Source organism: Nicotiana attenuata, chromosome 6, assembly GCF_001879085.1.
Source record: "Nicotiana attenuata strain UT chromosome 6, NIATTr2, whole genome shotgun sequence".
Classification (NCBI taxonomy): domain Eukaryota; kingdom Viridiplantae; phylum Streptophyta; class Magnoliopsida; order Solanales; family Solanaceae; genus Nicotiana; species Nicotiana attenuata.
The window spans coordinates 4,970,538-4,986,183 of record NC_031994.1 but is presented as its reverse complement, the minus strand read 5'-3'; the positions used below and the strand labels follow the sequence as shown (position 1 = coordinate 4,986,183).

At 36.0% G+C, this 15,646-nt stretch overlaps 1 protein-coding gene across 1 annotated transcript; it reads left to right on the top strand.

Moving 5' to 3' along the window:
* Positions 8,898-9,937, top strand: LOC109228154 (calmodulin-binding protein 25-like). Its single transcript, XM_019393331.1, has one exon. The coding sequence runs from the start codon at positions 9,069-9,071 to the stop codon at positions 9,687-9,689; it is 621 nt and encodes a 206-aa protein (XP_019248876.1). The 5' UTR covers positions 8,898-9,068; the 3' UTR covers positions 9,690-9,937.

Genomic DNA, 15,646 nt, shown 5'->3' with positions numbered 1-15,646 from the left:
TCCAAAAATACGAGTGAAATAATACTAAAGAGAGAGAAGATACAAATGCCTTAAGAAGATGAGAAGGCAAATGAGAGGTGTATTTAAATTCTAAACATTAGGCCTCCTTTTATAGGGAAAAATTCCGAACCAAATTACCAAATTCTCGACGTGAGACTTTGACATCTTCAACGATCATAACATGGAAAGCTAATCAAGGACATGTGATTAATGCCTTTGATGCAAACAAGATTCCAGCTGAGAGCAGTTTTGTAATTCAAAGATAAGGTCATATTTTATCTTCTCAGAAGGGACCAAAAACCTAAATTAAAACAAAGTAAAAGAAAAACTAAACTAAATCCAAATCCAAATGCCTACCAGCTAGTATAGATCGAGTAGCAGCATTTTATAATACACTATTAATGTATGGTTACATTTGATAAGTTTAGTTTTCTATTATAATCGAAATTTAACAGGAATATATTAGGAATAGATATTAATATTTCAATTACCAAATGTCTAAAAAACTAATATCCTAAAATCATTTTTATTTTTGTTTGGCAACACAAGCACAAAGCGGACCAAAATTAAAATGCATTTATTGGACGGCAACTGTTTAAAAACCGCCCAATTATGCCGAGCTACTAAATATTTTTAGTGACGTCATCCACGCAATGATCCCGTCTGCATGGCATCATAAGTGGGACCCTCTAAAATTTTTAGTCTTTAATTTTAAAGTTTTTTAGTTCATATATTTGAATTTTAACCTTCTGGAGAAGTTGTCCCGAAAATTTTTATTTTGCGCCTCACATAACGAACACTAGTTGTGTGAGACCTCTTTTTTGTCTCACAACTGTGTGGTCCAAGAATTTTTGTGGACCCAGATGTGTAAGATATGGGTCCACAAATATGTGAGATAAAAAAGGCCTCACACAACTAGTGTAAGTTGTGTGAGACACAAAATAAAATCACTCGGCCTTTGGCTCTATTATATTATAGTAATTCAATTTATATCTATCTGTTATAAATAGAATTCTATTTATGGTGAATGTCCATATTTAGAGAGATTCTAGGGTTTATTACTTGGTGGCTAAGTCAACCTCTCCCTATAAATAGAGGGTTTTATTCCATTGTAATTCATCCCAATACCAATAAGAATCTTCTCTCTCTTTTTCTCTGCAATACTCTTCTTCTTCTTTTATTATTTTATAACATGTTATCAGCACGAGACTCTACCGTCTCAAGAAGCTCTTTGAGAAGATTAAGGTAATTTTTCTCCTCTTTTTAATTATGACTGACATTATGAAAAGAAAGTTCGTTGCCCTTGAAATTTCGGGCAAGAACTATATGACATGGGTGTTGGATGCTGAAATCCATTTAGATGCAATGGGTCTTGGAGACGCCATTAAAGACAGAAATAAAGCATCCACCCAAGACTGTGCTAAGGCCTTGATTTTCTTGCTCCATCACCTTGATGAAGGGTTGAAAATTGAATATCTCACAGTCAAAGATCCACTTATTTTGTGGAATGGCTTAAAAGAAAGATATGACAACTTAAAGTTGGTCACTCTTCCACAAGCACGATATGATTGGGCTCATCTGAGGCTCCAAGACATTAAGTCTGTTTCTGAATATAATTCTGCGATGTTCAGAATTACTTCTAAATTGAAACTCTGTGGAGATACTATCACTGATTATGACATGCTTGAAAAAACGTTTACAACGTTTCATGCCTCCAATATGGTCCTGCAACAGCAGTACAGAGAGAAAGGTTTCAAGAAGTACTCTGAGCTGATTTCTCTTCTCCTTGTGGCTGAGCGAAACAATGACTTGATCATGAGAAATCACGAAAATCGACCCACTGGGTCTACACCATTGCCTGAAGTGGATGAGGTGTATTCCCATTATGCTAAGCGTGAAAAAGGCCGTGACTCTATTCGTGGTCGTGGTCGTGGTCGTGGCCGTGGCCGTAGACAAGGAAGAAATTTTCCTGGTGTTAATCATCCCCCAAAGAGAAATAACCACCAAAAGTGGAAAGGGAAAGATGAGAAGCCAAAAGCAAATGGTTCAGAAACTGAATGCTATCGTTGCGGTGGAAAATTGCATTGGGCAAATATTTGTCGTGTATCAAGACATTTGGTTGAGCTTTATCAAGCATCTCTAAAGAATAAAGGCCCTGAAGCCAATTTTGTCTCTGACAATGATTTTGACATCACCCACTTGGATGTGGCAGACTCCTTTGAGCGCCTTGATGGAAAAATAGACCACTTGATCGGTGATGGATCCGTGGTTAAAGATGATTGAATAGTTCAATTTTTATTTGTGCCTGTTCGTAGTAGCTAGATAAACATCATGTAATCACAGTTCTTTACATGAGTAGTAGTCATTAGTATCAATTAATATTAATACAAACATATACAATCATAAATTACGTGTGATGTTGGAAACAATCTTGTCTTTTATTTATTATTTTATTGTTCTGTTTACTTCATACAGATAGACTACTTATATCATTTTGATAAGCAATTATAGTATACACGTAGGTTAAGAATACGGTATTTTATGTTGACTGTTTATTAGTTACTAAAGTTTTTATTATCATCACAATAACTATAGTTGCACATGATATAAAAATTAGTTAGTGTTAATAAGAACTATAGTCAGAACCATACGAGTCTGCACGTTACGAACACATAGAATCACTATGTAGTTTCATGAGTGTTCTAGTTAATGTGACGTAACAACATGCACATTATGACAAAATGACAAATAAACATGATTTATAATCTGTTGAAATTGTAACGACATTAGGATTATTGGGTATAAATAATGCAACCTTGAGTTCTAATGGCGGAAATATTTTCTTTTACTGTAATTGGATGAGGAAGACAGAATTCATGATTTGATTGAAAAGCCTTCTTTCCTCCTTAAACTTCATTATATTCAAACTTTGTTTCCTTTCCTTTTTTTTCTCTGAAAATACTAATGTTTATTCGTATATTCCTTTTTGTATGTCAATCCATAGGAAGAAAATATGGATATTCCACAAAGCAAACTTGGATCAAATATTTGTTTAGTTGATTCATGCACAACACATACAATATTCAAAGAGAAGAAATATTTTTCTCATTTAAGTATGTGTAAGGCAGATGTTACTACAATTTCTGGTAGTAGTAATTCAATTGAAGGCTCTGGAAGAGCTACTATAACTCTGCTTAAGGGAACAATACTTATCATAGAGAATGCAATGTTCTCCTCCAAGTCCAAGAGGAACTTGTTGAGTTTTAAAGATATTCGTCGAAATGGATATCATATTGAGACAATAGATGAGAATAATCTTGAATATCTCATCATTACCAAGAATGTCTCTGGCCAAAAGAGGGTTATTGAGAAGTTTCCATCTTTGTCTTGTGGCCTGTATTGGACAAGAATTAGTGCAATTGAGGCACATTTCTAATTGTAAACCAAAAGGTTTACTGATTCTAATACTTTTGTACTTTGGCATGATCGATTGGGACACCCTGGATCAATTATGATGAGACGAATTATAGAAAACTCAAATGGGCATCCATTAAAGAATTTAAAGATTCTTTTAAATAATGAATTTTCTTGCACTTCTTGTTATCAAGGCAAGTTAATTATTAGACCATCACCAACAAAGGTTGGAATTGAGTCCCCTGCGTTTTTGGAACATATACAAGGGGACATTTGTGGACCTATTCACCCACCTAGTGGGTCGTTTAGATATTTTATGGTTTTAATAGACGCATCGTCTAGATGGTCCCATGTGTGCCTATTGTCATCTCGCAACCTCGCGTTTGCAAAATTAATGGCACAAATAATTCGATTACGGGCACAATTTCCTGATAATCCAATTAAGTCTATTAGACTTGATAATGCTGCTGAGTTTTCATCCCAAGCAATTAATGATTATTGCTTATCAATTGGGATAAAAGTGGAACATCCTGTACCTCATGTTCACACTCAAAATGGTCTTGCAGAGTCTTTAATTAAACGTCTGCAATTGATAGCAAGACCGTTACTCATGAAAACGAGGTTACCCACTTCTGTTTGGGGTCACGCCATTTTGCATGCAGCGATGCTAGTTCGTCTCAGACCGATAAATTATCATAAATATTCCCCGTTGCAATTAGTTTTGGGTCATGAACCTAATATATCCCATTTAAGAATTTTTGGATGCGCAGTATATGTGCCTGTAGCACCACCATATCGCACCAAAATGGGTCCGCAAAGAAGGTTAGGAATATACGTTGGGTTTGAATCGCCCTCCATTATTCGCTATCTTGAAACATTAACGGGGGATTTATTCACTGCTCGATTTGAGGATTGTCGATTCGATGAGACACTTTTTCCAAAATTAAGGGGAGAAGGTGGTGAAACCAAACGGGAAATTTTGTGGAAAAATCCATCATTATCTCATCTTGATCCATGCGCCTCAATTTGTGAAAAAGAGGTGCAAAAGATTATTCATTTGCAGAGAATAGCAAATCAAATGCGAGATGCATTTACGGATATGAAAAGGATAACAGAATCACATATCCCTGCGGAGAATGTTCCAATCCGTATTGATGTCCCTATTGGACAATCTTCTAGTGTCATAGCTAATGAGTCAAAAGCACGCCTTAAACGTGGCAGACCATTAGGTTCCAAAGATCGAAATCCTAGAAAAAGGAAAACAAATGATCAAAACGACACTACGAAAGAATCTCATGAAGAAATCCACAATTTAATAAATTCTGAGATTCATGAGGAATCCACTGAGCCCGAGACTCAAGAAAATAAGGAACTATCAATAAATCCAATCGATATTGAGACAAATTTGAATCGAATGGATATAGTGGTGGATTATGTCTTTGCATATAATGTTGCATCTAGCATTATGCAAGAAAGTAAGGATCTTGAACCTCAGTCTGTTGGAGAATGTCGATGAAGACGTGATTGGCCAAAATGGCAAGAAGCAATCCAATCAGAGTTGAACTCACTTGCGAAACGTGAAGTTTTTGGGCCTGTAGTCCAAACACCTAATGGTGTTAAGCCTGTTGGCTATAAATGGGTCTTTGTACGCAAGAGAAATGAGAAAAATGAGGTACAAAGATATAAGGCACGCCTTGTTGCACAAGGATTTTCACAAAGGCCTGGTGTCGATTATGAAGAGACATATTCACCCGTTATGGAATGCTATAACGTTCCGTTATCTTATTAGTTTTGTTGTCCATGAAAAGCTTGATATGCATTTAATGGATGTGGTTACCGCCTACCTTTATGGCTCACTTGATAATGAGATATACATGAAAATTCCCGATGGATTTAAAATGCCAAACGCACATAATTCAAAGTCCCGGGAAATGTTTTCAATCAATTTGCAAAGATCTTTGTATGGTCTAAAGCAATCAGGACGAATGTGGTATAATCGTCTTAGTGAGTATTTATTAAAGGAAGGCTATATAAATGATGCCATTTGCCCATGTGTTTTTATAAAGAAAACAACATCGGAATTTGTTGTACTTGCCGTATATGTTAATGACATAAACCTTATTGGAACTCCTATAGAACTCCAAAAGGCAATTGATTATTTAAAGAAGGAATTCGAGATGAAAGATCTCGGAAAGACAAAATTATGTCTTGGTTTGCAAATTGAACATTTGGCAAACGGAATTTTTGTTCATCAATCTACCTACATAGAAAAGGTACTGAAACGGTTTTACATGGATGGAGCACATCCATTAAGTACTCCGATGGTTATCACTTGATGTGAATAAGGATCCATTCCGACCTCAAGAAGAGAATGAAGAGCTACTTGGTCCTGAAGTACCATATCTTAGTGCAATTGGTGCACTAATGTATCTTGCCAATACTACAAGGCCTGACATAACTTTTTCAGTTAATGTCTTAGCAAGATATAGCTCTGCTCCCACAAGGAGACATTGGAATGGAATCAAACACATATTGCGGTCTCTAAAAGGGACTACCGATATGGGCTTATTTTATGGCAACAATTGCAGTCCCAATCTTGTTGGTTATGCTGATGCTGGGTATTTATCTGACCCGCACAAGGCTCGGTCTCAAACAGGTTATGTATTTACCTGTGGAGGCACTGCCATATCTTGGCGATCGACTAAGCAATCAATTGTGGCTACTTCATCTAATCATGCTGAGATAATTGCTATTCATGAAGCAAGTCGAGAATGTGTGTGGTTGAGGTCTATGATACATCTTATTCGAGACAAATGTGGTGTGAAATGTGACAAGTTACCCACAATTTTGTATGAAGATAATGCAGCATGCATAGCTCAATTGAAAGGAGGATTCATAAAAGAAGATAGGACAAAGCACATTTCACCAAAGTTATTTTTCACACATGATCTTCAAAAGAATGGTGATATCAATGTGCAACAGATTCGTTCAAGTGATAATATGGCTGATTTGTTCACAAAATCTCTACCAACGTCAATCTTCAAGAAGCTAGTTTATAAGATCGGTGCGAAGGCTCAAGGATGTGAATTGATGCTCTCATCAGGGGGAGTTAATGCGCGTTGCACTCTTTTCCCTTACAAGGTTTTGTCCCACTGGGTTTTCCTTGCAAGGTTTTTAACGAGGCAACCAATAGGCGCATTTCTAAACATGTGTACTCTTTTTCCTTTTCTAGAATTTTTTTCCATTGGGTTTTCTTTTAGTTAAGGTTTTAAAGAGGCACATTATCTGTTGAATAGACATTCAGTGGGAGTGTTATAAATAGAATTCTATTTATGGTGAATGTCCATATTTAGAGAGATTATAGGGTTTGTTACTTGGTGAAGTCAACCTCTCCCTATAAATAAAGGGTTTTATTCCATTGTAATTCATCCCAATATCAATAAGAATCTTCTCTCTCTTTTTCTCTGCAATATTCTTTTACTTCTTTTATTATTTTATAACACTATCTAATTAATGGTAGGATCTCTTTTTTTATCTTTTGCCTTTTTACTTTTTTAGCTCATTGGATTTAGTTGTCATTTTCAACAGCTTGAGGGCTGTACTCTATATATTTGATTATTTGACTTCCTTACCTAATTTCCTGAATTGTGACCACTAGAATATATTTCCATGTTATTTTTATCTTAATAAGTCAACTTAATTCCACGTTATTCCATTCCTTTGAAGTATTTCATTGGACATGTAATCCAAAATAAAATTTATAGTAAACAATATGCCATGATAATTTTGTAACTATAAAAATATGCCTGCAAAATATTAAAACATTTAATTCTCTTTTGAATAAATTAAGAAAATAGTACATCACGTAAAATGTAATTGGTGGACTATGTGTTATTTTGGTCTTAAATCAATGCCTTATGTGTTTTTTTTCTTTAGAAAACTATACATATTTAATATGTCATAGTCTAACTTAAAGGCATATCTACGATTATTATAGAGTACAGCTGATTAACAGGTGTCCACATAAACCGTTTTATCGAATTAAAAAATAAATGGAACAATATATATGCTGAATGTAATAAACTGATTGAACATCAATTGCTCTATCAGGGCCATTAACTTGTCAAAATTTCACATCACTACGAAAATAATAATAACTAAGCGAGTTTAATCCCATATAATAGGGTCTGAAGATGGTGGTGTGTATACAAACCTTACTCTACCCATGTGGAGGTAGTGATGCTGTTTCCAATAGATTCCCGGTTCAAAAAAATCATAAGCACAACAATAAAATAAAAAAAATACGATAGTGTAAAAGCCATAAAAAGAAACCATAACTATACATCCAAATAGTAAGATGCGTACTAATACTACGTACTAATGTGGAAAAGAAGAATGTTCGACTACTCACTATCTTCGTACCCTAATTCTCGACCTTCACACCTTCTAGTTAAGGGTTATATCCTCGATAAAATATATATCAGTACGCACTAAAATCTAATTACATGTTAAACACTCCATGAAAAAAAAACTTGTTTCGTTATGTCATTTTAGTATAAGCTTTTCTGTCCTATTCTTTTGTTGACTTTTTTGGCTGCCCCTTTTCCCTTAAACGTTTGTAATTCTTAGGCAGTCATCAATGCCCATAAATAGAAAAGTCAATTTTATTTGAGAAAACTCGACCGTCAAAATAAAATGATAACCCAAGTTTGTCTGTACTCTTTCGAGGAGGGGGTTCGTCGGTCGGCACGGTACGATATTTAGATATTTCGGTTCGGTATTTTCGGTATTCGGTTTCTTAAAATTCTATACCAATACCGTACCTAATTAAATTCGGTATGGTTCGGTTTTTCTCCTTTCGGTTTCGGTTTATTCGGTTCGGTAACTTCGGTTTATTCGGTTTGAATACTAACTAGTGCATACAACCATATACTCTAATATTCTTAATTAAAGTACTCAAAAATACAAAACTGAAAATGTTTGTTGACATCAATTTTGTCCAAAACTAGCAAATATCGACCCAAATAGAGAAAATTGTACGTAAAAGAATATTTGATCATTAGAAAATATCTCATTACTTGTTTAGAGTTAATTGATGAACTTAAACAATAAAGGAAAGTAAAATATTAGATTTTTTATATATATGTTATACTTGATAAATATATGTTTTGCGTAATATAATATATATTTCGGTACGGTATCGGTATTTCGGTATTTTATTTCAAAATACCAAATACCATACCTAATACCATTTTTTTTAAAATTTAAAGCAAATACCATACCAAATACCAAAATACCGTATACCAAAGTTTTCGATTTCGGTACGATAATTCGGTATTTATCAAATTATGCACAACCTACTTTCGAGTCATTGCTGTCCGTACACATAGGCTGACACGTGTCCCCCAAAAACGCGGTTCCTTCCCTCCTACTCTAAGCTCCCAATTATATATCAACCATTACTTCCTCCTCCTTTCATATTTGTTCATATTCATATCTTCTGCTCTTTTCACTTCACTCTGCAACTCTTAACCCAGTCGATCTTCTCTAAAGAAAATGCTATCGAACAAGTTTTATTACTCAAAGTTGGAATTTTTTGAGCTTAATTTAGCCCTACTAGTTTAAGTTCATTTCTGTACTGAAAATCTTGAAAAATGGCTGCATCTGACAATTTAATGACTATGGAGCCATGGGCTTTTCGTTCTGCTTTTGCTGATTCTTGGTTTCCCGACGTATTTTCCAGAGAAACACAAAGTACGTTAACCAAATTGCTCCAAAAATCTCTGTCCACCCAAAAGCCGGAGACGACCCCGGTTCAGACTTCGACCGGTTCAGGTCGGACTGTTTCGGGTGGGTCTGAGAACGAGACAATAAGCGGGAAGATATCAAAGAGGAAGTCACGTGCTTCAAGGCGCAATACGACGACATATATAACAGCTGACGTGGATAATTTCCGGGATATGGTGCAGCAGGTGACCGGCGGCGGGAACGGGCAGCTGCCGGTTGCTCATGTTCTGAAACCTGAACCTCAGCGTGTTGTTAGCCGGCTACAACCTGGTAGCTGTTTTTTGCCAACGCTTGACACGTCAGCTTTCCTATTGGACCACGTCGCTCAACAACAGCAGATAGTGGACCCCACTACAGCAGTCGGGTCAGTCGCCGCCTCTACTCCGCCGCCGGATGTCGAGGTTGACGGTGGTTCATGTGGGTTTGATTTTGGCTCTTTTTCTGGGTTTCCAACCCTTGAGTCTTTCATTGAAAGCAATGTAGTGTAATGTACCAGGCCCTTTTTGGTAATTTCACCTAAGGGTTTAGATTAGGAGAAGTAGAGGAAGGGTAAATTGGGAAACATCTTGTTCATAGTTTAAGCTAATCTCCTTTTTCTGAGTTAAGGAGATGAAGGAATTATGTGTCAAGAATATAAGTTTCCATGTATAATTTTCCCATCATCATGTCACATCCTTTCATTTTCATGGTTCAATGTGGATATCTTGATCTTAATTTAAGACAATTTTAGTCTCTACACATGGAATTAAAATTGAAGTTTTTTTTTGACACATTTAAGAAAAACCTTTAGAACTTCTAATTTTAATCATGATATACATTATTATGATTATAAGTGCATATTTTAAAGGTGAAATGCATAATTTTGAACTTATAATAGCTTTCAAATCCTTTCTCTATTTATGAGCATAAGCGGGACGGATTTAAGGGGCGGAAGGGGATTAATCCGGATCCTATTTGTCGTAAATTACATTGTACATATAAAACAAAATTTATTCCGTACCTCTATATATTATATTTTGAATTTCTTTGACATAATAGATTAATAGAAAAGTATAACTTAGTGGTTAAGGGGGTCAAAACATTTATAAGACTACTAGTTCAAATCCCTCTAGTCACAATCTCTTTTACGTAAAATTTTAACTTATTAAAATTTTACCTCCGCCATCGAATTGCGTACCTATTATATTCTTATAAGGGATTTTACTGGATTTACTATTGTAAGACTTTTCAAATATAAGAATATGTCATTTTTCTCTGAAAGAATAAGAGAAAAATTAGAAAAATATCATATACAGTAAAATGGACAGAGTAGAAAGCTACATATCAGCTTTAGAATAGTTTAATCTTAATTAATAAAGAAATATTGGTGGAAATTATTACTTACCCAAGTCAAAAGGTAACTGCAAATAGAGAAGAAATAATACTCTGACATGTTAGGTCTCTGCATAGATTGACTTGGGTCGTCTTTGCTTTGTGTTACTATATCTTTGATCTTTGATTAAATTAATATTTAATTGTTTTATATATTATTATTTTCACTTGAAATTCGAGTATATTGTCTACAACTGTTAGACTTGGTCATAGTACATATTCTCTGAAGTCGCACCAAGGAATATTATTAATTAATACCAATAAATGCAATTTATAAATATAAGTGACATAGGCATGAAGTGCTGCTGACATATTTGTAAATACTTACATTTGCATATTTCTGTTTTAAGGAAAATAAATAGCATTAGGTGCCTCTATTGCCTCATATATGACATAAAAAAGTTAATATCCCAAACTTCACATGTCAGAAACTTTAATAAATGTAAAATAGAAAGCACAAGTATTATTAATGAAATATTAAAGAAAAGATTTCTACTTGAAAAATAAAGGGATAATTGCATTAAAAGTACAGTCAGCGTAGGTGCTTTTCATCCGCATAACCATCATTTAAAGTTTTCATCCATATAGCCTATGAAAGTCTCACTATATGACATCATGTCTGGATATAACTTTACAGATCTATATGTAATTTTTTATTCTTTGCACACCAATGCAATTACAGATCTATATGTTTGCATTGCAATTACAACAATGCAAACCAACTATAATGCAACTTGAGAAAAATCTAAATTTTTTTATGTCCCAAGTTCTAAATAGCATAAACAAAAGAAATAAAAAATAAAATTGAAAAAAATTGCTACAAATTCGCAAGTTGGCAGAGAAATCAACAAAAAAATGACTTTATACATCGATTGTTCGAGAAAAAGTAAGAAAAAATTTAATTTCAGTTTTAAGTCAACATATGTTGTACATTATAAAAATGTATAACTTAGTATAAACTCGTATATGGAATGTATAATAATGTATTCTAGTATTTCACCAACACAAAAAGCAAAATTAGCTTTAACTGCACATGTGAAAGGGGAACTTACTTCAAAGAGAAAGACCACCGCACCAAAGTCGAACAGAAATCGCGAATAGAAAGAATAATGTTGTATAACACTATTTACACACCTAATATACAACATTATACAATATTAAACACTTATTATATTTTTGTATAACGCTGTATAATATTGTATAATGATGTATAATGTTGTATACGAAAACTGAATTTCACCTTCAATTTCCTTTTTCAACTGGTATGATTCTCAAAACCAATGTTAATTATGCTCAATCAACCCAATACTCTAGATTCAAGTTACTAAAAGTTTTTTCAATATTTTTAGCTTCACCCAAATAATTTCACTGATATTAATCAATACCCATTTGATTTTTTCACCAAAATACATCTTCCTCAGGTCTATTAAAAAAACTCATAAATTACAATAGGCTTAAAATCTCAGTCTAGAACTTCAATCTTGAAGAAATTTCAACAAAAATCAAGAACCCAGTTCCGCTTTTTCAGTCCAGAATTTCAATCTTGAAGAAATTTCAACAAAAATCAAGAACCCAGTTCTTTCCCCAATTCTACCTCACCAAATACATTCTCAAAGAGTTGCAAAGTAGTCCAACTGAACTAAATCTCTAGGTTGAAGCTTCTTGGACTATAATCAATTAATTTCAATAGCACCCACTCGAATTTGAGCAAGATTCTTTCATAAATTTTTAGATCTGAAAAGCTTCTAACTCACTCAACCTAANAAGGGCAACAACAGATATTATTGCAGAGGGATAAGCACTTCTTAACCCTCAATTAAGGGCCCCTTTGGCCATACAAAATTTTCACCCTATTTCAAAAAAAAAAAAAAGTTTTTTTTCGTAATCAGCGTTTGGTCATAAAATCTTTAATTTTCACTTTTAAGATGAATTTTGAAATTTTTCGAAAATTTGAAATACTCTAAATCGTTGTCTGATAATATAATAGGTGAATTTAACTATAATCACGCCTTAAATAGCCACCTTCTTGTATAGTTTTGATGATAAAAGTGATAACAAAATGCTCTTATTAGTGCTTTTCATGATTTGCAGGTGATATATGACCAGGGAAGGCTAGGGAGTACTTTTGGAGTCAAAAATGAAGAAAAAGAGGCCAACTGTGAAATTCCCCAAGTAAACCACGCAAAACAGGCCTAAAGATTCAGAGAGCTGTGTTGACCGCGGTTCCACCGCGACCGCGGTAGAACCGCGGTGGAAGAGAGCTACAGATAAAATGAGATTCAGAGAAGGCATTTGGCCGCGGTTTGACCGCGACCGCGGCAGAACCGCGGCGGAAGCAGAAAACTTCAGGGACTAAAGTGTAAAACACGGGATTTTTAGACCTAAACCCTAGTTTAAATACGAGAATTCGCCCAAGAGAGGCATGTATTGAATTTTAGAGTATCTTGGCAAGAAAAACTATTGCGAGAGAATACCCAAAAACATAGTTCTTCTTTTCTTTGATTTTTATTGCTAGTTATGATGAATTCTATCTTAGCTTGTCTTCCCATAGCCATGAGTAGCTAAATCCTTTGTCTAAGGCTTTGATGGAACCTATTGGGGGATGAACATCTTGTTATGTGAATGCAAATTGCTAGTTTCAATCTCTATTTGTTCAACTTTGTGCTTGTTGTAGTTAATTGACAGGATCCTCAATTAGCTGTGCCTATTTAGTGTGCATAACTTGGAAAAGAGTGCATATTTAGGTTATTGTTGAACAACACCACTCCCAAAGTATAAGAGGAATCTATAATCGCGGGTTTAAAGGCGGGATTAGGGATAACAAAGCCTTGGGTGTAATCTAAAGTGAATTGTGCTAAATAAAGTAAGCTAGTGTATCTCGGGAGAGTGCAATTAGTATATTACTGTGATTACTCGGGAGAGATTTACGGTAAGATGAGCGTTCATGATTGATGGAGATGTGTTGGTAAATTTGTATGAGCATAAACAGAAGGGATTCCTTCAATAGGGGAAATCATTGCCTTAGCTTCTTCTCATCATTGTTTACAACCTTAGCATTTTAGTTTACAACTGTTTAATTTACTTGCAATCGTAGTTAGTAAAGCGACCTTCAAATGTAATTCAAACATCTGGAAAACTGGTTCTTAAGAGTTTAGTGGGTCTAAAGATAGTGATTGATAGGTTAACTCTCTGTGGATTCGACCCTGGGCGTAATACTTGGGTTATATTTGCAACGTCCGCAGAGTCTTTATTAGAGGGCATAGTTGGGCGTGATCAAATTTTGGCGCCGTTGCCGGTGAGTTAACGGAATTATCAATTACCATTGATATAAATACAAAAATTCTTAGTGTGGTCAGTTTTCTCTCTACCCAATTTTCCATTGAAATTTTGACGGTTGTTGATCTGGTTGCACAGGTGTATGCCTAGAAATTCTACGAGGACTGGATAACTACTTGAAGGACTCTCAGACCCCGAGAAGACATTCCGGACATTGAACTGTGCCAACAAAAGACTTCAACAATCCTAACAAACACACAAATTCGAAATTGACATGGGAGACGTAAACGATCTCAATGGAAACGTCAGGAATGAGCAAGTTGGCTTAAATGCCAGAGAAGTGGCACCTCCTGTGCCTGAGGGTGCACTATATGACTGGGCACAACCCACAGCTGACAATCTGGCCACTGCCATTGTTGTGCCCGCAATACAAGCTGAATCGTTCCAGATCACAAATAACATGCTACACTTGTTGCAAAACAAGGGACTCTTTTCTGGGACACAAACAGAAGATCCTCAGCAGCACTTGAAGAACTTCCTGTCTATATGCAAAACTCAAAGGCAACCCAACGCGACTCCGGAAGCAATCAGGCTATTATTGTTTCCATTCTCGGTGGCAGGAGCTGCTCAGGTTTGGCTAAACTCGCTCCCCATAAACTCTATAGAAACTTGGGATGAGTTAGTCAAGCAATTTCACAACAAGTTCCACCCGCCCAACAAAACTGCTCAACAAATTGATGAGATCGTAAGTTTCAAACAGAAACCAATGGAGACACTACACGAGACATGGGGCAGGTTTAAAGGAATGTTGGTTATGTGTCCCCACCACGGTGTTCCAGAACAGATGTTGGGACCACGGTTTTACATGGGACTGTCTGACAGCATGAAGAATATTGTAGATGCCTCTGCTGGTGGGGCATTCTTGAGCAAAACTTGGATAGAAGGTCAGAATTTGCTTGACAAGATGGCGCAGAATTCGGGATGGACAACTAGGAATGCACCTATCACTCCAGTGGTGCACTCAGTGCCTCTTGATCCTTCTAACACAATGGCTGAAAATATGGCGACTCTCTTGACACAAATGAGCATCCTCACCAAAAAAGTGGAGGAATCAGGGTAGAAGCAGCAAGTACATATAGTAGATACTACCAATGGGGGCTTGTGCACATCTTGCCTTAGCCAGCCAATTGGTAATCCTTGGAATGCAGAGCATGATCATCATCATCAACACCCTGAAGATATGAACTATGTGGCTAACTATGGGGGTCAGAGACAAGGAAATCAGAACTGGGGTCAGCAGACTCAGCAGCAGTACAGGCCACCTCAGCCACAGTATAACACCGGAAACATGGGAGGCATGAGACCCCCCCAACAACATGGCACCGTATCCTAGACCACAGGGGTACAACAATCAGCAGCAAGGGTACCACCTACCTCAGCAGCAGCATGGTGGAAGACAAGAAGACGGGTTTGCAAGACTGGAAGCAATGATGCAGCAGGTTATTGGGTCCAATGCTAAGATAAATGAAAGGGTGGATGCACATGATGCGGCTATCAAAAATATTGAGGTACAAGTGGGCCAGATTTCAATATCACTAAACAATCGTCCTCAAGGGACATTACCTGCAGATACCCAAGTCAATCCAAAAGATCAGGGCCCAAAGCAGCTGATAGCGGTGACTCTCCGTAATGGCAGGGATCTAGATGTAGAGCAAGAGAGAGCTCGAGAAAACATACAGGCTGAGACACTCATTCCAGTGCCCATTGAGCTGGATGAGTCTACGGGATTGATAGAGGT